The following is a 22,391-nucleotide window of genomic DNA, read 5'->3' on the forward strand; positions in this document are numbered from 1 at the left end:
GATGCCAAAGCGCGGTCGGACGTGCGCAGGCCTCGTTTCTAGGGAAGGAAGAAGCGCGTCTCCCACATCCCCCGCCCCAGCTCCCGAGAGCGGGTCTCTAGACGGCGCTGAGCCGGACTGCCCCAGCAAGGAGCCTCGCCCCAACCCGACGTTAGAGCTGCGGTATGCTTTCGTCCTTCCGCCTGGATAACAGGCCTGTTGCTGAGTTGAGAGCGCGCTACCCGATGAGGGCTAGCGGCGGAAGTGCAAGGTGCTCAAGGAGGCCGCAGATCCTCCATCTCTTCTCTTTGGACAGAATCTCGTGGAGGGCTCCCAGCACCCTTTCGTCCCGTCGGGCTTGGTGAAGATCCTTTATGGTGAGTTTCCAGGCCGTCCCGGACTTCCCCAAATTCTCCCGTTTATGTGACTGAGAAACTGAAGAAGAATCCGGTGAGAAGGGACTCCAGCCCAGAGAGAGTAGACACACTGGGTTGTGAAGCCCGATCTGGAACTGGGGCGCGAGCCGCATTTCACGCTTTCAGAGAGGCTGGGCGCTGCGTTCTGACTTTCGGACGAATGAGAGCTAAAGAGCCCGGCGTAGAGGAGGCGCCTCCGAGGCCTTACCCTCTAGTATACGCTGCACTGCGTCCCCACTAGGCGGATGAAGAGACTGAGGCGCCCGGGACACGGCGGCTGGGAAGCAAAGGGAAAGCACACTGGCCTTCCAGCAGCTGCTGGCGACCCGCGCTTTCTCTTTGATTGCAGGCGAGTGTCCGCGCTTCGCTGTCCTAGGTTAGACCGTCACCCAACTGCCAGCCCGCTGACCCCACCCCTGGACTCACTGAGCCAGTTAGGCCCCGGGGGAGGAGGAAAAGCGCTCTTCGGGCACCACCCTCCTCTAGATAAGCCTGGAATGTCAAATATTTGTCCGGTGGGCGGGACGCAACAGGGAGGTAAAGCCCCTCCCTCACCCGACCAGGAGAGCGCATGCGCAGGAGGAGTCCAGTCTTCCTCCCGGCCACGCCCTTGCAGCTGATTGCAGTTCACCCCAACAGCACTCCATCCTCTCCTAAAACTTCGCTGGCGTGTATCGCCCCTCGCCAGGCTCCAGTCTGGGCTCTACTCCTAGACAACAGAGCCCCGGGCCATCCTGGCGGTTACCTGATTTAAGTCTCACCCTTCCTGGCATCCCCATCCATTCAACCACTAGACCTTCACGCTCAGTTCAGTTCAGTCGCTCAGTCGTGTCCGACTCTTTGCGACTCCATGAATTGCAGCACGCCAGGCCTCCCTGTCCATCACCAACTCCCGGAGTTCACTCAGACTCACGTCCATCGAGTCGGTGATGCCATCCAGCCATCTCATCCTCTGTCGCCCCCTTTTCCTCCTGCCCCCAATCCCTCCCAGCATCAGAGTCGTTTCCAATGAGTCAGCTCTTCGCATGAGGTGGCCAAAGTACTGGAGTTTTAGCTTTAGCATCATTCCTTCCAAACACCCAGGACTGATCTTTAGAATGGACTGGTTGGATCTCCTTGCAGTCCAAGGGACTCTCAAGAGTCTTCTCCAACACCACAGTTCAAAAGCATCAATTCTTCAGTGCTCAGCTTTCTTCACAGTCCAACTCTCACATCCATACATGACTACAGGGAAAACCATAGCCTTGACTAGACGGACCTTTGTTGGCAAAGTAATGACTCTGCTTTTGAATATGCTATCTAGGTTGGTCATAACCCTCCTTCCAAGGAGTAAGCGTCTTTTAATTTCATGGCTGCAATCACCATCTGCAGTGATTTTGGAGCCCCCCAAAAATAAAGTCTGACACTGTTTCCACTGTTTCCCTATCTATTTGCCATGAAGTGATGGGACCAGATGCCATGATCTTCATTTTCTGAATGTTGAGCTTTAAGCCAACTTTTTCACTCTCCTCTTTCACTTTCATCAAGAGACTTTTTAGTTCCTCCTCACTTTCTGCCATAAGGGTGGTGTCATCTGCATATCTGAGGTTATTGATATTTCTCTGGGCAATCTTGATTCCAGCTTGTGCTTCTTCCAGCCCAGAGTTTCTCATGATGTATTCTGCATATAAGTTAAATAAGCAGGGTGACAATATACAGCCTTGACATACTCCTTTTCCTATTTGGAACCAGTCTGTTGTTCCATGTCCAGTTCTAACTGTTGCTTCCTGACCTGCATATAGGTTTCTCAAGAGGCAGGTCAGGTGGTCTGGTATTCCCTTTGCGCTAGGTCCTTTTTTATTCATCATTCAGCACAGGTAGGTCTCAACGTCAGGTTCCCAGGGAATCCTCCCGCTCGAGGTAACCCCTTGGTACCTCTAGCTGTCCTGAGCGCATTTGCACTGGAGACGCATTCATGAGTGTACAGGTCCTTGCCGAGTAGTAAACCCAAGCGTGGGACGGCTCCCCCAGATACCTGCGCACCTGTCCGCCCCCTGCCCCCCACATGATAATTCCTGATGTTAGGACTCTTGAAAAACTAAATTTGTTAAAACTACGTTGGTCCCCCTGCTTTGCTGAGCTCCCTTACTTATTTTCAGATGGTCCTCCCAGATCACCCCATTAATACTAAACAACCCGGATTCCTGTCCCCCAACCGGCTCTCATGTCTTCTGCCACCACTAAAACAACTCCTAACACGATAAATCGTTTATTGTCTCCCTACCCCACCATCCATCCCCTACCCACCCCCAACTCTAACCCAGCCCCGTGAGAATATCCTTGAGGAACTGCTAAGTCACTTCAGTCGTGTCCGACTCTGTGTGACCCCATAGACGGCAGCCCACCAGGCTCCCCCATCCCTGGGATTCTCCAGGCAAGAACACTGGAGTGGGTTGCCATTTCCTTCTCCAGTGCATGAAAGTGAAAAGTGAAAGTGAAGTCGCTCAGTCGTGTCCAACTTCGAGACCCCATGGACTGCAGCGTACCAGGCTCCTCTGTCCATGGGATTTTCCAGGCAAGAGTACTGGAGTCGGTTGCCGTTGCCTGAGGAAAGGCTTATCCAAAGTTTATCACTGGACCTGCCGGGCACATAGTAGTATCTCAAGAATGAATGAATGGTTGACTAGGCGCTCTTCCCGTATTCCATCAAAAGTAACCTTCCCTGTGGCCACAGGAGCTTTGTACTAGAGTGTCATCTGTGCCTCTCCTTCCAACCCGCCCTTGCCCTAGTTAACCCCTGCTCTCCCTCCAGATTTTCCCCTCAAGGCACCTCCCTCTGTAGCAAGGGTAGCCACTGCGGTTTGAAATTTCTGTATTTCACTGATAAATGTCCCCCATCCTCACCCTGCTACTAGCTAGTGTTCACAAGTCACGAATGAATGAATCAGAGATAAGATACGCGAGAGCCGTCAGCGAGACTCCAACGGCACAGACAGATTCCTTTTCCAAACAGTACTTTGGGTATTCAGGAAAAAGCAACGTGGTGCGGTTAGCCTGCCCGCAAGCTAGCGGAATCCCGTCCTCAAAGCAGCGCTTGGAAGCCTGCCACTAAGGCAGTGGGCGCTCCAGCTGCAGGTACATGAATGTCTGAGCAGATGGTGGGCTTCCTCACCTGAGGAGTGTGGCTTTTCTCGTGGCACTCCAAAACGAGGAATGGTGTAAACTCACTCTCCTCACTCCCAGGAAATAATTCCGTTGTCGGAGGATTTGAGGCTGAGCGCTTGCTTGGGGTCCATCGCAGCGATCCAAAGTCGCCAGCCCAGGCCTATCCCCACCCTCAGCGGCCAGCGGCCCCCAGCTGGGCCAGCTTCGACCCTTTCTTACCTATTCTAGCAAGCCTCCAGAATAGCTAGCGCACTGGGTTCCCTGGAGTTTCCATTTCCATGTATTTGCTCCGCGAATAGCCGCTAAGTACCCACCAGAGGGCGCACTGATTCCATCGACGGAACCTGGTGTTGCGGAGCAGGGAGGAGCTGCTGGCATTGGAGACTTCACCCTAAAATAGCCTAAGTGAAAGGAGAAGCCCTTAACATAGCCTCCCAAGTCACTTACCTCCCCTGAGAATTCTTAGTTCCCAGACCAGGGATCGAACCTGTGCCCCCTGCAGTGGAAGCACAGAATCTTAACTACCAGACTGCCAGGGAAGTCTCAATGATCTGATTTAATGTTTAATGACACAGGAATAAGGGCATAAACTGGGACATAAGTGAGGAGGCTGCTAGGGAGATGCGGGTAATCTGGCTTTGGGAGAGTAGAGCTGGGAAAATTTGGTGACCACGTAGTTATGCGTCTGAAAGTCAAGGAGGTATCTAGAGGTCTGCAGCCCAGGGGATCATGTTAAAAATGGGGGACCCTCACCCTCTGGCCCCTCTCTACAGTGCCTGCACTGGTTTATTACTGACTAGACCTTGGCACCCCCTCCTCCAGTGGTCATGGCTCTATCATCTTCAGGGCCTATGGGAGGGGGCCAGCAGGGAAACACTCTCAAGGACAGGGCCACCTTCTGAGGGGCCCATAGGCACCTGAGGCCGCTGGGCTGACAAGGCATTTAGACTGTGATCAGAGTCCAAGGCAGCCCAGGCTGTCCTGATCTCCACCCTGTCCCCACTTAACCCTTGGCTCTAGACATCTGCCTAGTATGGTCACCCATACTGGGTCTACACCAGATCAGTCCTCAGCAGCCACTCTGCTATGGTCTGGGATGGAGGTGAAGAAGGGTTTTGGAAGGGGGTCCCTGGGTCAGGGTCTGAGGTGGAAGATAGTTGGACCTTAAGAGAGGAGAGTATCCCAACCACAAATGTGTTTCACTAAAAGCACATGGGAGGGGCAGGCCAAGGTGGTGAGTAGATTCATTGAGGGTCACTCCAGGAGGTTAGAAACTATCAGCCACTGACTAAGAGAAAGAAAGGGAGGGAGAGAGGGAGGAAGGGGCAGGAAAAGGTCACAGAATCAGCCAGGGATGACCAGGGTGTTGACTGGCTCTCAAGAAAGGGATGTGTGAAGGGTCAAGAGCTCCTCTCCAAACATGCTGGTTCTCTATTCCAAAGTGATGCCTGGTCCCAGAATATTACTGGCTGTCAAACCTTTGCCCACTCTCTTTGCTACCCGTCCCTGCCGCCTCCCCGCCCCACCCCCCAACATTCCATGCATAGAGAACTTGTGTCCTCTCTGGATGTCCGGTTTGAGTGGGGTGGCAATGGTGGAGGAACATCAGGGAAACTCGCCTTTGGGCTGGCGCAGGGTTGAGGCTCAAGCCCACTCTTAACCTGGCGAACAAACTGGCCAGGGATACGGGTGAGAGGGTGATTCCACACTCCAGAAACAGGTGGGCTGAACTCTCACTGGGAAGCGAAACACGCTGACCTGGCCTTACCCTAGGCAGATGGCAGGTGGGTCCTTGGGTCAATGTTGCCTGAACTCAGGTGCTCTCGGGGAATGGTGCCAAGAATCGGTTTGGGAGTTGAACAAAGGTCTTGGTTAGTTTCCTCCGGCTCAAGAACAGCCCGAGGCTCACTTATCCTCTTCTTCCTCAGGCTTGACCCGGGTAGCTCAGCAGCGGCGAGTTACTGAGCTTTGTACCCTGAATTCCCACTCGGCCCGGAGCATCCTAGATGAGGGAAGCGCCAGGAATCAGGGATAAGAGCTGCTCATCGTGGACTTAAGATGCGGAGGGCTGAGCTGGGTACCCAGCAGAGGCGGGTTGGGTGAGAACCGCTGAGACCGTGCGCGAAAGCAGGGCTGAGCTTTTATCGATCGATGCGCTCGGCGTGCAGCGCGGTTAATGGAGTGGGCCAGGGATGGGTAGGGGCGGGGCGGTGAGCTCCGACTGGGAAGGACTACCCTAGAGGCTAGTTCCTATTGGCTGGCTGTTTGCAGGAGGCGGGTCCTGATTGGCCCGGCTGCTGTGAAGGCTGCGAGCGGCGGGGTTAAGAGCGTCGCTGCCTGCCGGGCCTAGGCACGAGACCCGAGCTGAGTCCTCCCCTCTCGCCCGGAGCTGCGGTCCCTGCCATGGGTCTCCTCTGCCTCTACCGCTCCACCCTGCTCATGGATGGCCTCCTGTTCCTCCTGATGCTCGCAGATCCTGCGCTCCCGGCTGGAAGTCGGCCACCGGTGGTGCTGGGTGAGGCGCGCGTCCAGTTGTGGGTCCGTTCGTTCGTGCGTCCGGCTGGATGGGGTGCAGGCGGGGCTGTCTGCATCTCCTCTAAGCACGAGGTGGAGGAGCGTATGACTTGTCACCTGGGTCGGTCCGTCCACTTCCCGCTATGCTGGGCGCGGGTGTGGTCAAACTCTTGTCACCTTTCCCTGTAGAACGTGGGACTAAGTGGGAGGGTTTATGCATCGCGCGTTTATGCATCGGTCCGCGGGGTCGTCTCATTTCCAAGCTTCGCCTCTCCTTATCCCCATTTTTTAGCTGGAAAGACCGAGGCTTTTTGACCCTACTCCTGAGGGTAGGCGGTAGAGTGCCCTCGAAGTTGGCCCCCAGGGGCTTCAGTGTTGACTTGGGCTTGGCTAGTAGGCTGTCTCCCTCCACCCTTCCAGCCCGACACATTTAGGAGGGGCATTACTGAAAGTAAGCTCTTTGAGGAAGGAATACTCTCCTAGCCTGCCACCAGGGCTTTCCCCTAACTTATCAAATATGTGGCCTTGGGCCTGAGGGAGGAGGCTCAAGGGAATCTGAGGATGGATACAGGTGGAGGGAAGGATTGAGACCCTTGCTATGAACAGATGTTGTATGGCACCCTTACCCCTGTCAGACCTACTTGGACTGTGCTGTGTTGGGGCTAGGCAACCTCCCAGTCTTATCTCCTTCTCGCTTCTAGCCCAGGGAGCTGTACAGAAGCCAGCAGTATTTCCTTGTGGTGGGTATGGCAGGGATGAGATCTCTGTCTTGGGGGCTTTGGATGCCTCATACAAGCCATCATTCCCACGAAGAGCTGGGGTTGGCAGGCAGTGTGATCCCAGGGGTCCTTCACCAGGAACTCTGGGCCAGGACATGCTCCATGGGGGATGCTGGGCCCAGGTTCACCATGGAGTTTGGGCATATATGGCCTTGCCTTCTGTAAGTTTGCAGGATGATCTCCAGAGGTAAGGTCTGTGCTAGGCAAACACAGAGAATCCATCCATCACATCAGGGGTCAGGAGACGTTTCCTGGAGTGCGCAGCTGGAGCCTGAGGCCAGGAGAGTTCCAGGCAGCGGGAACTATGTATCAGAGGGAGGAAGCTGAGCAGTGCAGGCTGTCTGTAATGGAGTGGGGGTAGGAGTGGATGGTCAGGGCTCGAGACTGGTTGGGTCACCTGGACATCACCCTGGGGGCCTGCCAGGAGCATAGTGTGGACCTAAGGAGTACTGAGTATGAAGAATGTGGCGTTGGGAAGTATGTGGTCTCTGATCGGACAGATCCTAGGCCTTTTCTCCTGGATTGGTGCTAAATGGACTCATTTATTCATTCAGTTCTTAGTTATCCTCCATCACAGCAGAGGAGCCTCAGGGTGTATCTAGAGACACAGAGCAACTGGAATTCTAACCTGCCTAGCTTCTCAGAGAATGAGGCTATTGACATTAGTTCTGGGAAACCCCATGGTGGGCAGCAGACAAGCTGTTTCTGGGCACAAAGCAGGGACCTGACCTTGGCCATCAGAGGATCAGCATCCAAGGGTGACAAGTCTTCGTGAGTGGGTCTCCAGTTGGTGGTAGAGGAAGTAGAGGCCAGAGGAGGAATACAGAAGGCCCTGGGCAGTGGGATGGAACTGTAGCAAGCTATTTCCACCTCTTCCTGTATTACTTGAGGAGAAAGGCACGTGGATGGCTCTTTCCCTAGTTCTAGGAAGTGACCCTTTTAGAGACCACATGCCCTGACCAAGGCAAAGGGTATCCAGGCAGAGCAGATCTGGTGACTTCCTCCTTCAGATATTTCCTCTGTGGTGGACACAGTGACCAAGGTTTCGCCACTGCACTGTCTAGTCCACAGGTGTGTCATCTAGGGCCTGTCATGCTCCCCACTTCTGCACCACATCACAAAGGGAGATGAGAGCCGGGGCCATACCTCCCTCTCGTGTCTGCCCTGAGGACACTGTAGGTTGGTGCCCAAGGAGGGCTTGTCCTCTGCAGGGCTGGGTTCACAGCTGGAGTCCAGTGAATGCCCAGGAGAGCCAAACACTGGTTGTCCTATTAGTGATCATGGACCCTACATGGGGCTATGTTTGTGGCATGTGGGAGCAATGAGGTCTCAAAGGTCACTGGGAGAAAAGGTAAAGGTCACTGGGACTGAGAAGGGCCTTGAAGGTGGGACAGTGAAGGAATGGAAGTGGGTGGGTTTGAGTGTCACAAGAAGTTAACAGTTAATGGAGAGTATGCGGCCCACACGGAGAAGGCAGTGGCAGCCCACTCCAGTACTCTTGCCTGGAAAATCCCATGCACGGAGGAGCCTGGTAGGCTGCACTCCATGCGGTCACTAGGAGTCAGACAGGACTGAGCGACTTCTCTTTCACTTTTCACTTTCATGCATTGGTAAAGGAAATGGCAACCCACTCCAGTGTTCTTGCCTGGAGAGTCCCAGGGACGGGGGTGCCTGGTGGGCTGCCATCTCTGAGGCTGCACAGAGTCAGACATGACTGAAGCGACTTAGCAGCAGCAGCAGCATGCTGCCCACAAGCATGTAGACACCTGCAGATGCCTGGAGCCAGCAGGTTGACGATCTTCCTATCTTACCACCAAGCCATCAGAAGAATGTCCACCAGCTGATCACGCTCTCTTTCAACCTTTACTATGAAACTTCTTATCACCCTCTTCAAGTTGGGACACCCAGTTTTGAGGGCAGGAGCCCACTGTGGCCCCCTTTGCCTGGTATAGCAGTAAAGCAGGACTCTATATAGACTGAACAGGTAGAGAGAAGTCATCAGTGGAGCCTGGCCACACCCATCCCCATGGGGCTGTGGCTGGAACCGTATGTAGCTTCTGGAGAGCCATTTCCAACCCAGGGTCCAGGTGTGCCAAGGTGCTGGGGTCCCCAGATCAGTTGCCCTCCGGGATCTTTAGCAGGATTTAGCAGCTGGGCTCTGACCTTTAGTAAGGTCTGAGGGCCTTGGTAGGCTGGCCGGTGGCAGTTTCTCTCAACCTTTTTTGTTCATTGTCCCCTTCCGCAAGCCTGTCCCAGAGTGCCTTCTTTGGATTTAGCTTTGACTGGTTAAGTGGCCGTAAGCGCTGTCCTGTTTCTTGATCCTGCTTTCAGAGTATAAGACCTTGCCTGTGAAGCTGTAACTGGCCTCTGTACCCTGACACCGAATTAAATCTCGGAGACAGAAGTTTGGGTGAAGTAGAAAAGAATAGCTTTATTGCTTTGCCAGGCAAAGGGGGCCACAGTGGGCTCATGCCCTCAGAACTGTGTGTCCCAACTTGGAGAGGGTGATACGTTTTATAGTTAAGATTCCAAGAGAGTGTAATCAGCTTGTGAACATTCTTCAAGGTATTCTTCTGATGGGTTGGTGGTGAGATAAGGAGGATCATCAACCTTCTGGTTCCAGCCAGTCTTTGGGCATCTACATGCTTGTGGACAGCATCGGTTCAGTTCAGTTCTGTCGCTCAGCCGTGTCTGACTCTTTGCAACCCCATGGACTGCAGCAACCCAGGCTTCCCTGTCCGTCACCAACTCCCAGAGCTTGCTCAAACTCATGTCCTTTGAGTCTGTGATGACATCCAACCATCTCATCCTCTGTCGTCCCCTTCTCCTGCCTTCAATCTTGCCCAGCATCGGAGTCTTTTCCAGTGAGTCAGTTCTTCACATCAGGTGGCCAAAGTATTAGGAGTTTCAGCTTCAGCGTCAGTCCTTCCAATGAATATTCAGGACTGATTTCCTTTAGGGTGGACTGGTTGGATCTCCTTGCAATCCAAGGGACTCTCAAGAGTCTTCTCCAATACCACAGTTCAAAAACATCAATTCTTCAGTGCTCAGCTTTCTTTGTAGTCCAACTCTCACATCCATACATGACTACTGGAAAAATTATAGCTTTGACTAGAGGGACCTTTTTTTTTTTTTTTTGTGAAGTCCCTGCCTTTATTGAGGGCTTCCCTGGTGGCTCAGAGGTTATAGCATCTGCCTGCAATGCAGGAGACCTGAGTTCGATCCCTGGGTCGGGAAGATCCCCTGTAGAAGGCAATGGCAACCCACTCCAGTACTTTTGCCTGGAAAATCCCATGGATGGAGGAGCCTGGTAGGCTGCACTCCTTGGGGTCGCTAGGAGTCGGACACGACTGAGCGTCTTCGCTTTCACTTTTCCCTTTCATGCATTGGAGAAGGAAATGGCAACCCACTCCAGTGTTCTTGCCTGGAGAATCCCAGGGACGGGGGAGCCTGGTGGCCTCCCGTCTATGGGGTTGCATAGAGTAGGACTCGACTGAAGCGATTTAGCAGCAGCAGCCGCAGCTGTTGCCTTAATTGGCTGGCAGGTTGCTCAAGGGGGATGAAGCGGGAGCAATGGGTAGCCCCGATACTGTGCTGGCCATGCTTCACAGGTTTGTAGGTGATGGAAAACTCTCCTAGGTAGTGGCCGATCATCTCAGGCTTGATTTTCACCTGGTTGAAGGTCTTGCAGTTGCAGACGCCCGCCATGGCGGGCAGGATCATCATGTGGCAGGTTTGTCTTCACCACCTGGAGTTTCTCCATGGGCGGCACATCCTTCTTGGCTTGGCGTAGCCGCTTCAGCAGCAGTTCTGCTTCCTCCGCAGACCGTGGTTTAGCTGCCGCCGCTGGCACACACTGTGTAACTGCATCAGCTGCTCATAGGCCATGTCCAGCAGCTGGTTGAGGTCCACGCCGCCGCAGCAGGTGAACTGGCAGAATGTCCGCTTCCTCTTCTGTTCCACTTCCATCGTCTTGTCAGTTCTTCAGAAAGACTGGACGGGCCTTTGTTGACAAAGTAATGTCTCAGCTTTTTAATATGCTGTCTAGGTCCTAGCTTTTCTTCCAAGGAGCAAGTGTCTTTTAATTTCCTGGCTGCAGTCACCATCTGCAGTGATTTTGGAGCCCAAGAAAAGAAAGTCTGTCACTGTTTCCATTGTTTCCCCATCTATCCGCCATGAGGTGATGGAACCGGATGCCATGATCTTCGTTTTCTGAATGTTGAGTTTTAAGCCAGCTTTTTCACTCTCCTCTTTCACTTTCATCAAGAGGCTCTTCAGTTCCTCTTCACTTTCTGCCATAAGGGTGGTGTCATCTGCATATCTGAGGTTATTGATATTTCTCCCAATAATCTTGATTTCAGCTTGTGCTTCTAGTCTTTCCCATTCTATTATTTTCCTCTATTTCTTTGCATTGATCACTGAGGAAGCCTTTCTTATCTCTCCTTGCTATTCTTTGGAATTCTGCAGTCAGATGGGTATATCTTTCCTTTTCTTCTTTGCCTTTCACGTCTTTTCCTTTCTCAGCTATTTGTATGTTGAGTTTTAAGCCAGCTTTTCACTCTCCTCTTTCACTTTCATCAAGAGGCTCTTCAGTTCCTCTTCATTTCTGCCATAAGGGTGGTGTCATCTGCATATCTGAGGTTATTGATATTTCTCCCAATAATCTTGATTTCAGCTTGTGCTTCTAGTCTTTCCCATTCTATTATTTTCCTCTATTTCTTTGCATTGATCACTGAGGAAGCCTTTCTTATCTCTCCTTGCTATTCTTTGGAATTCTGCAGTCAGATGGGTATATCTTTCCTTTTCTTCTTTGCCTTTCACGTCTTTTCCTTTCTCAGCTATTTGTATGTTGAGTTTTAAGCCAGCTTTTTCACTCTCCTCTTTCACTTTCATCAAGAGGCTCTTCAGTTCCTCTTCACTTTCTGCCATAAGGGTGGTGTCATCTGCATATCTGAGGTTATTGATATTTCTCCCAATAATCTTGATTTCAGCTTGTGCTTCTAGTCTTTCCCATTCTATTATTTTCCTCTATTTCTTTGCATTGATCACTGAGGAAGCCTTTCTTATCTCTCCTTGCTATTCTTTGGAATTCTGCAGTCAGATGGGTATATCTTTCCTTTTCTTCTTTGCCTTTCACGTCTTTTCCTTTCTCAGCTATTTGTAAGGCCTCCTCAGACAACCATTTTGCCTTTTTGCATTTCTTTTTCTTGGAGGTGGTCTTGATCACTGCCTCCTGTACAATGTCACGAACCTCTGTCCATAGTTCTTCAGGCACTCTAACAGATTTAATCCCTTGAATTTGCTTGTCACTTCTGATGTGGGCAGCATACCATCCATAACATGTTAACTTCTCCTACCTGGAGGGGGTTTTGAAATCTGAAAAATGGCTCAAAGCTATATTGTGTGTGGAGAACAACAGGGCCTTGCCCCAAGGCTGCATGGTTATCTTCTGACTAACTTTTCTCCCAGGTCTCCCATCCCCTGCCTTTGCTAATTAACCACTGCTTGAATCTGCCCCGTGGAACTCAGGGAAGTCATGAGGCAGAAAGAAGCCTATTTCCTGTAATCAAAGAAATGGTGGACACAGAAAGGCTTTTGTGTCTAGGAGCCCCACACGGCCCTGCTGAGTATCACCTGCTCTACAGCCTGGGACAGCTGTGGGGAGAAGGCCGCTGGGTATCCAGCCAGGCCCAGGGCCTCATTCATGCTCTGTGTCCCCCTGCAGTGCCCGGTGACATGGGCAACCAGCTGGAGGCAAAGCTGGACAAGCCATCCGTCGTGCACTACGTCTGCTCAAAGAAGACGGATCACTACTTCACACTGTGGCTGAACCTGGAGCTGCTGCTGCCCTTCATCATTGACTGCTGGATCGACAATATCCGGTGAGGGCTGGGGCACAGCAGGGTGCTGCCCCCTGACCTAGTCCAAAGAGGCCTCCAGAGCCTGTTTCTAGCTCATCTGTGCCTCAAAGGACCTCCAGGTCACTGACCTTTCTCCCTTCCCCAATCTGGTCTGCACTGCCTCTTGTGCCCTCCCAGCCAGAACTTTCTCCCCTTCCCTTCTCCAGTGCTTCTTGCCCTGTTTGTGGTTTCTAGGCCCCAGTTGCTATTCACAGCCTTGCTTTGCGCTACCACCTCCCCCTACCCCAATACCTTCCCTTGCCTCTGCCTTGGTCATGCCTGCTTCTCCAGCTGCTTGTTTTTCCTGGGATTCCTTTCCACTTGCTTTCACTCTGGGCCACCCTTTGCCTGATCAACTCTCTCCCATTCACTCTTTAAAACCCAAGCCTGGGACTTCCCTGGTGGTCCAGTAGTTAAGACTCTGCACTTCCAGTGCAGGGGTCTCAAGTTCGATCTGTGGTCAGAGAACTAGATTTCACATGCCACGTGGTGCAGCCAAACAAACAAATCTCCACCGTCCCTCTCCCCAGACTGATACCTTTGTAAAGTCTCCCTGCCACCCCTCAGAGCTCTTAATCTCTCTTTCTGCCTCTTCTAACTTGTATTCCTGGCCTGCCAAACATAGTTTTCTAGGATGTTTCTCCCATTATAAGATAGTCACTGATGAGAATTACTCATTATTGAACATAGACACTATGTATTTTACGTATTTTCTTCTTTCTTTGTTTTTTGGCCGCATTGTGCGGCTTGCGTGATCTCATTTCCCCAGTCATGGCTTGAACCCGGACCCCAGCTGTAAAAGTGCTAAGTCCTAGCCGCTAGACCACCAGAGAATACCTCCCCCACTTTTTTTCATTGAGTCTTACAGCAACCCTGTGAAACAGTGCTGTAACTTGTGTTACAGATGAGGAAATCTGGAAGCTCAAAATGGTTACAAAATTGTTTGGGGTTACTCAGCTAATAAATGGCAAACTGGAATTCAACCCAGAGTTGTGTATCTCTGAGCTCAGGGTTCCTGAGCATATTCTGAGCACACGGAACTCCCTGAAGGCAGGGACTGTGTCTCTTTTATCTTTAAAGCTATAGAACCTGAAACATAATTGGTGTTCAGTAAGTATTTGAACTGAATGGAATCTTACAAATTAAAATGTTTTCCTTGGAGGCACACTGCCTGGTTCCAGCCAATTCTCTGGGTGTCCTGCCTTTCCCTGTTGTTTATTTCACCAACTTTCTTGACTCTTTTCCTCCTCCTTGTGTGATCAGGGCTATTTCTGGGATGTTGATCTGCATTTCTATTTTTGTGGTGGAGGCGTAATGGTCTCAGGTAATGCCAGCTGGAGGGGCAGACTGACCCTGAGAGGGGCTTGTCTACCTTTCTTGGGCCTCTGACCTGTTGGGACTTGCATCCAGACCAGAGTGCTTTGGCCTTCTAGAACTTTGTTGAGTGGCCATTGGGATGATCTCCAGATCGCCCTGGAGAGAGTGGGTCCCAGGACTTTTATTTGGGCCAGTGTTGGGTACTTATCAGCTTTCTGTGGCTGATCCCTAAGGGTGGGTGGGACTCAGGACCTCTGGGGACTGCGGGTCTAGCCTGTGTTTCTTCGGGCACCTTTGCCTCCTTATTATCAGGGGAGGCTAGAGCAGAAGTCCTGACCTGGCACAAGGCTCTCCTTCTGTCTCCTACCACCCTGGCCCCATCATTTCTCCAGGCCTTGCCCTCCAGCTCACACAGCAGCCACTGGTGCTCAGGGTTTCTCTGTCTGGTTTCTTTGTGTGTTGCATTCATCATCTGCCTTGCCCTGGGTCATGTTAGGGTGGATGGCGGGAACTGAATCCACGGAGAGGAAGTGGTGGGAGCCTGCAAAGTTAGGCTGCTCGAGTTTTGGGGTAGAGTGTGATGTTCATTGCAGAGCCAGGCCTGGCAGCCAGGTCCCTCTCCCCACAAGATCTAAAATGTGCGTTCTCATGTGGGTGACAGTGAGGAGAAGGGAATATTGCCTGTGGGTTCTGGAGCCAGTCTCTGGAGTGAGCCTTGATGGGGTCCTCCTTTAGATGGGCTTACTCAGATCTGTGGGCTTCCCTGGTGGCTCAGTGGTAAAGAATCTGCCTGCCAATGCAGGAGATGCAGGTTCGATCCCTGGGTTAAGAAGATCTCCTGGAGAAGGAAATTGCAACCCACTCCAGTATTCTTGCCTGAAAAATTCCATGGACAGAGGAGCATGGCAGGCTACAGTCTATGGGGTTGCAAAAGAGTCAGACATGATTTAGCAACTAAACAGCAACAACTTGGATCTATGCTTTACGAACTTGCTTTGTTACTTTTTTGGTCTCTATACATCTGACCAGACCTGAGGATGGGAAGGGAATATGGCTCAGGGCCCAGGACAGTATTGGGACATGTCAACTTTGGTGTTGCCTCTGGGTCACTGGCTCAGTATCCCTTCCTGGCAGGCTGGTCTACAACCAAACGTCCCACACCACCCAGTTTCCCGAAGGTGTGGATGTGCGTGTCCCTGGCTTTGGGGACACCTTCTCACTGGAGTTCCTGGACCCCAGCAAAAGCAGCGTGGGTATGTAGCCCTTCCTCATGCCCCCTAGGGAATGGGGATGGAGGTTCTGAGGGGTTCCTAGAGTGGGAAGAACCCTGCTGGTTTGAAGGGGTGGCTCGTGAACCATCTCTGATCCATGTAGGCACAGAGCTGTAGAGTGCTCTCCTGGGGATCTCCTAGCTGTAGATGTCACAATCTCCTTGGTAGGCGTGGTGTGGTTGGCTGACAGCGACTGTACTCTGTCTAAACCTAAGCATTTCTGTCTATAGGTTCCTATTTGCATACCATGGTGGAAGGCCTTGTGAGCTGGGGCTACGAACGAGGCAAGGATCTCCGGGGGGCCCCCTATGACTGGCGCCGAGCTCCAAGTAAGTGGCTGCTCTGGTTTCCCCCTGGAGGCCATGGGAGGTGGGAAGGAGGACATCACAGCCACCACAGGCCCTGGGCCTTCCCCTACATCCGAGTCTCTGGCATCCAGCCCAGCTGTCACTGCTCCCATCCCTGATCACCCTGTCCTGTCTTTCCCCCACCCTCAGCCCAAGATTTCCAGGCCTCTGAGCCCTGGGAATAGCAAATGAGGCAGAGGAAGGGGAAAGGAGCGCCTCTGTTTGCTCCCTTTGTGGAAATTGAGGGGAAACCAGACCCCTCCCCTTGGAATTTTCACACCTCCCCACCCGTGTAGTCCTGGGTCTGGCCTGACACATGGTTTATGGTTCAGGCCCAAGGACCCTTCCTACCTGACCCCCGCCTGGCTTTGGCCTGCAGATGAAAACGGGCCCTACTTCCTGGCCCTCCGCAAGATGATCGAGGAGATGTACCAGCTGTACAAGGGCCCTGTGGTGCTGGTGGCCCATAGTATGGGCAACATGTACATGCTCTACTTTCTGCAGCAGCAGCCACAGGACTGGAAGGACAAGTACATCCTTGCCTTCGTGGCACTGGGTCCGCCCTGGGGGGGCGTGGCCAAGACCCTGCGTGTCCTGGCCTCAGGTAAGATCCCACCTGGCCCAGCGTCAGGAGGGCTGGTGCTGGGGGTGACACAGTCTCTTTCCCTCTCTTGAGTCTTCCTGGGCTACCCTCATGTCTCTTCTCTTGGGTCCAGAGCCTTCCCTCTCCAGAGTGGTATTCTTTTCCAGACATCTCTTTCTAAAAGAGAATATAACACTACTTCTAAATTCACCTCTGTAGTCGATGACCCTTGTTATCTGTGTAAGTTGCTTGCAGCATGTGCATAGAGGGACATAACTGTTGGTCATATAGGGCACACATGTACACACGCACAGACACACACACACACACATACACACACACACTGTGTGGGCCTGGCTGGTCTAACTTGGATTGATCCAGAATTTTCTGGAGGAAGGACTTCCCAGGGGTGCAGGTTCAATCCCTGGTCAGGAAACTAAGATGTCACTGCCAAACAATAAAAAAAAAATTTTTTTAAGTTATCTGCAGGAGACTTCTCCCTCTCTTTGACCCCCCTCCTCATTTCTTCATCCCCACCTTCACCCCAGAGAAGGAAGGCTGGGCTTCGGCTTCCTGTTTATGAGTTACACCTCACTCTGCAGCCACAGGCAGCCTCTGTGGGCAACACAAAGAGGAAGCAGGTGCAGATTTATCTGGGCCCGCTTGGTTGGCAGTTGGGAAAACCACCTCCTTCCCTGTTCCTTTCCAATCCACCTGCCTTTTCACAACTGTTAGAACCTGCCAGCTGGAGCCAGAGGGCTTTCCTCCCTCTGCTAGGACTGGATATGAGCCCCATGGCCCCTCACTGTGGGAGCCGTGAGCCAGGGCTGGGCCAAGCATCTGACGAGCGTTCTTCCTCAAATGACCAGCACTGCCTGACCTGCCTATTGGTCACATGATCACTGTGATCAGGCTTCTGTCCATAGTGACCCTGAATTAGTTGGACAGTGGATCCAGTTGTAGTGAGGACTCATCACACTGTCTACTCTGTCCAGCCTGAACTTGAAAGGAAAGATGTGGGCATCTTCTGAGTTTGAGACAAGTTGCTATGGGGGAATTCAGAGCTGGCCCTGAATTTCAAAGCTTCCCCATGAGCCCCCTTAGAGCTTTGCTTCAGACACTGGGAAACTGCTGCCAGGCCTTGGCAGTCTGGGAGTGGGGGTGGGGCAGGAAGGGTGGCAGTTATGGACCCCTAGCTAGGGATTCCCTTTCCTGAGGGGTCCTGGAGCCAGGCCCTGTCAGGCAGAACTGAAGGTCTGCAGTCAGAGTGGGGGTGATGGGCGGCCCTGGATTCTGAGTAGGACATGGGGTCCGTGTTTCCTGCTTCTCCTCTGGAGATCTCACTGGCCGGTGGTGTGTTTGTGGTGTTGGCATTTCTCTGTCCGCTGCCTCCCCTCCTGCCCTGTCTCCTGGAGGCCCGGGTGCCCAGGTGCCAGGTAGGTGGGTGGGATGAGACCAGGGCTGGCTTGGCTGTAGGTCTGAGCATAGGAAGGGAAAAAAGGTTTATAAAGCTCAATGTAATAAAGATTCAGAAGAATGGGTCTCTGGGCTGCCAACCTGCTGATTCACCTTCGACAGGGTCAGTGCATACCGGCCAGGTGATAAGTACTCTGAGGAAGGTATTGTTTTTAACCACAAATCACCCTATGGGTATGTGCTCTTGAACCTCTAGTGACAAAATGCAAAAGGAAAGGAACAAGTCTTGGTCATGTGCTTCCCAGGTGGAGCGAAAATACAGGGAAATAGGGGAGTTGTCAATGATGTCCACAGTGTAGCAGTGGTGGAATGCTGGCTGGGCACTGGCTGGGGGCTGGCAGGGGGCCTGGTGGTTAGTATGCTGCCCAGCTAGTTGGCATTCCTTAGCAAAGACTGACCTAACCCCACAGGAGACAACAACCGGATCCCAGTCATCAAGTCCCTGAAGATCCGGGCACAGCAGCGGTCTGCTGTCTCCACCACTTGGCTGCTGCCCTACAACTATACCTGGTCACCGCAGAAGGTGTTCGTGCACACACCTAAGGCCAACTACACGCTGCAGGACTACCACCAGTTCTTCCAGGACATCGGCTTCAAAGACGGCTGGTCCATGCGGCAGGACACGGAGGGGCTGATTGAGGCCACAGTGCCGCCTGGCGTGCGACTGCACTGCCTCTATGGTACGGGGGTCCCCACGCCAGAGTCCTACGACTACGAGAGCTTCCCAGACCGTGACCCGAAAATCCGCTATGGCAGCGGTGATGGCACTGTGAACTTGCAGAGCGCCCTGCACTGCCAGACCTGGCGTGGCCTCCAGAAGCAAGAAGTGTCATTGCAGGCGCTGCCCGGCAATGAGCACATCGCTATGCTGGCCAACACCACTACCCTGGCCTACCTGAAACATGTGCTTCTCGGGCCCTGATGCCCGTGGCGGGCAGGGCCATGGGGTGACCCAGCCACCGCTGCTTCTTCTGGCTTCTTCTACCATGGCCCGCAAGTTTAGCGGTTTGTGACTGATCATCTAAACTCCTAGATCTTGGATTGTGAAATGGGGAAATGGTGTTTTCTTATCCTTCCTCTCTGGAATTGAGGAAGACATAGTCTGGACTTGAGGGACCCTTGATGGCAAGAGTGCTACTGCTGGTGGAATTGTGACCTCAGGATAGCTTCATAAGGGGACTGACTGGCACCTGGCCCCACTCGCCAGTGCCAGAACCATGTGTTCTTCCTACCCCTGTGGCCTTTTCACACTTGCCCACCAGGCCCTGACTCCTCGGCCTTCTGATGAGGGATCTTACTGGCCTGTGGTCCCTAGGATGGGCTCCTGGTCGCTAGGGTGCACCTTCTCACACACTGGCCACACGTTGGCCTGCTACTGGCCATGAGTGGCTGGAGCTGCTGGATTCCCTGTGGCCTAACTGCTCACTCAGTCCAACTGTGGCTTTCTAGGAGCTGCCCAGTTCCCCCTGCAGGCAGGGGTGGGTTGTTGTCTTCTCCATGTGTTCCCAGTGTTCCCAGGGCCTGGGGCATTCACTCCTACCTCTCTTACCTCTAAGAACAGCCTAGCTCAGGGCTGGGGACTGGGTCCCAGGAGCCTTGATCTCCATGGTTGGTCTGTGTACACAGTATTGATGCTATCTCCCTTCACCCTGGGGCTGTGGGTCAAGGATGAGAGTGGGCCTGGTGCCTCACCCTTTAGGTACTTATGAAGAAACAGAACTCAAGGAAGCAGCCAAGGCCAATCAGAGCCACCCAGAGCTGCCCTCTTGCTAACCTGCCACATAGCTAGCTGCCCTGCCCTAGGGTCTCTGTAGCACCCACGTAGGCTGGCATGGGACTGAGAGGAGGTGGGACTCTTGCTCACTCTGCCCAGCACCTGTCTCTAGCAAGTAGCTCAGTGGTGTTTAGTCAGCAGGGATGAGCCCAGAAACTCAAGTGGGCCCCTGAGAGAGCCAGGTGCCTTGAGGGTCCCCTCCAGAGGCGCTGCATGACTCTCTCTGTGACAGGAGGGATAGAGGATCAGGATCTGCCTTGGTGATCTCCAAGTGGGTGACGGCCAAGACTTGGCCTCTAGGGTGGGGCCCTAAAGCCACAGTCAGGATGGACTGTGCTTCGCTCCTACAAGGTTTCTGTAAAGTGGGATTTTCTCTGTCACATTCATACCCAGCATCAATTTTTCCCTTCGTTCCTTAGTGGGGGGCCCCATACGGGACTCTGAGCAGGTTGTACCTCGATTCTGGCAATAAAAGTATTCTGGATGCTGTAAAATGCCCTGGCCTAGCCTCTGCTCTGAGCATGAGAGGAGGGAGGCAGTGGAAGGTGAGGGGGCTAGAGAGGCAGGTAATCAGGGGGTTAGACCCTGACCTTTTGTGGGGGCTTGATGGGGTTTCTCAGCACCAAACTGTGGCTCCTGTGCTCCTCTTTGGGCTTTATCCTCCTGCCCTCTCTCCGGGCATCTAGTTCCCGTCCTGGGACTGAGAACCAGGATGTGAAACATTCCTGTTGGAGAGAAGCTCCTGTCCTCTCCCTGCGCCTATCTGGTCAACAGACCCCAAATGCCACCTGAGAGCTGGCAGCCAAGGACAATTCTGCCTGTCACTGGCAGGACTGGACTCCCCTTCCCAGCCTCTACCCGCCCTCAACTTACAGGTCTCAGCACCCTTTGAATTTTTTTAGAATGCCACCCTTCTACTTAGCTTCATAAGCTCATCTGCCCACCATCTGTCTGTCTCTGGGGACAGGGTAAGACTGAGGAAGGGGGAGAGACCAAGATGGGCAGAGACAGGGACTGAGAGACTGGGGAGCAAACGGAGATGGATAAGGGCAGAGAAACAGAATGTCTGAGACAGGAAATCAGGCATAGGGATGGTATTCAGGCCTGAATTTTGTTGTGCAGAGCTGAGGGCCAGTGTGGGTGGTGGGAACCCCAATTCCTGCCTCCTTGAGTAGGAGCCTGGCTAGCCTAGGTTTTAGGCGTCAATACATCCTGGGCCAGTAGAGGGCGATCTGAACCCTCTCACTACACCAGTTACTGGCCCAGCATGGAAAAATGTGTTGCCCTGAGGGTTAGGAGGTCTAGAAGTACATTGGATGTATTTCTAGATATAGAAATACAGCTGGATGTCTAGAAATCCAGCTGCATCTCTGGCCTTACCCCCAGGTCCTGCCCAGCCTGTTAGCTATGCCCTGATATCTTATCTGATACTCACTGCCTTATAGCCACCTTCACCCCTGGCCTATTTCAATCCCACTTCTACCCTCGGTTTCACAGCTGCAGAGAAAGGATATGGAGTCAGAGCACGCTTCAGGACTGGCAGACACGGGTTCAAACCTGAGCTTTATCAGCTCCAGCTAAGCAGTCTGACTCCCTGAGCCTCAGTTTGTTCATTTGAAGAGTGGGTATGAATAAATGTACCTTCCACGGTAGACCTGAGGAACACTGATGGTGTTACAGAACATCTGATTCAGCACTTGGTTCATAATAGCTTTCAGGTGGCAGGATGCTGGCAGGGTGTGAGACAGTGAAGTCGGAGGTTCTGGGAGTTTGCAGGTCATGTATGTTGCTGATACAGGAACAAGTGGACTGGCTGCCATTGAGTGACACAAGTATCCAGAGCCCTTCCTCTCCAGGCCAGAGAGGCAGGAGGGATTGATCCAGGGGGCAAAGGGTCAGACTCTAATGATTCCAAATATATACAAGCAGACATACCTCAGACATACTGCGAGTTCATTTCCAGACAACTGCAATAAAGTGAGTATCGCAGTAAATTGAGTCCCATGAATTTTTCTGGTGCATCTAAAAGCTGTTTACACTATAGCCTATTAAGTGTGCATTATGTCTAAAAAAATGTACATACCTTACGTTAAAAATACTTTATTGCCAAAGAATGATAACCATCATTTGACAAAATCAGATTGCCACAAACCTTCTAATTGTAAAAGATGCAATATCTGCAAATCACAATAAAGCCAAGAGCAATGACACCTTATGCCTGTACTCTCATTCACATTTAGGGAAAATAATCCAAGCAGAGAAAGCAAGGAGGGCAGCACCAGTGAAAGCTTTTCAAGGATCATCATTTCAGGTCTATAGGGAGGAGATGGAAGGGCTTTTAGGCATTTATATATGAAATCATTCCAATCTCTATTTTAGGAGCACAGCTTACTCTGTGGGGAATGGATTAGAGACAGAAAGATAGGAATTGGAAGGCTCTTCTGGCTGGGGAGAAGAAAACCATGAGATGCAGAGCCTAGGGGCCAGAAGGGGTCATCTTCTGCAGGATCACTGCCTGGTGGGGGGGTTTTTTGTGTAGTCACCCTGAAAGGAGAGGATGCGCAGCTGTGAACAAGTGTCTGGGGGAAATGCCTCTATGGCCTAGAAAAGAATCATGGCTTGAGGTGTGGAAGCTAGGGGCTAAGCTCAGCTTTCCGTGAGAACAGGAGGCCCTAAACACAGCCCCGGAGCTACCAGAGGAAAAGGATCCTTAGAAGAAAGCAGAGGAGGAGGAACCAGAGAGAGGAAGAAAGGAGGATGCAGTTCCAAGAGGAGTCAGGCAGGATGAAGACTGAAAACGCTCCTCATGCCTGGGCCCCAGGGAGGCCTGGAGTTTGCTCTTGAAGCCCAGCTGTGTCCATGTGTCTGTGGGGACTATAAAGGATGTGCGG

General features: G+C 52.4%; 1 protein-coding gene and 1 pseudogene across 2 annotated transcripts; one reads left to right on the plus strand and one right to left on the minus strand.

Moving 5' to 3' along the window:
• Positions 1 to 5,865: 5,865 nt before the first annotated feature.
• On the plus strand, positions 5,866 to 21,715 carry PLA2G15 (phospholipase A2 group XV). 2 transcript variants are annotated; one of them, XM_015100502.3, is made up of 6 exons: positions 5,866 to 6,054; positions 12,558 to 12,714; positions 15,184 to 15,302; positions 15,551 to 15,649; positions 16,047 to 16,271; positions 18,137 to 21,715. In XM_015100502.3, exons 1-6 carry the CDS (start codon positions 5,943 to 5,945, stop codon positions 18,646 to 18,648), a joined length of 1,224 nt encoding a protein of 407 aa, XP_014955988.2. In that variant the 5' UTR covers positions 5,866 to 5,942; the 3' UTR covers positions 18,649 to 21,715. The 2 variants fall into 2 exon arrangements, with proteins under 2 accessions (XP_014955988.2, XP_042087774.1); XM_042231840.2 differs by having other exon boundaries at positions 16,172 to 16,271.
• On the minus strand, positions 8,162 to 10,972 carry LOC114117796 (small ribosomal subunit protein uS19-like; annotated as a pseudogene).
• Positions 21,716 to 22,391: the final 676 nt, after the last annotated feature.

The sequence above is a fragment of the Ovis aries genome, chromosome 14 (assembly GCF_016772045.2).
Source record: "Ovis aries strain OAR_USU_Benz2616 breed Rambouillet chromosome 14, ARS-UI_Ramb_v3.0, whole genome shotgun sequence".
Taxonomy (NCBI): Eukaryota; Metazoa; Chordata; class Mammalia; order Artiodactyla; family Bovidae; genus Ovis; species Ovis aries.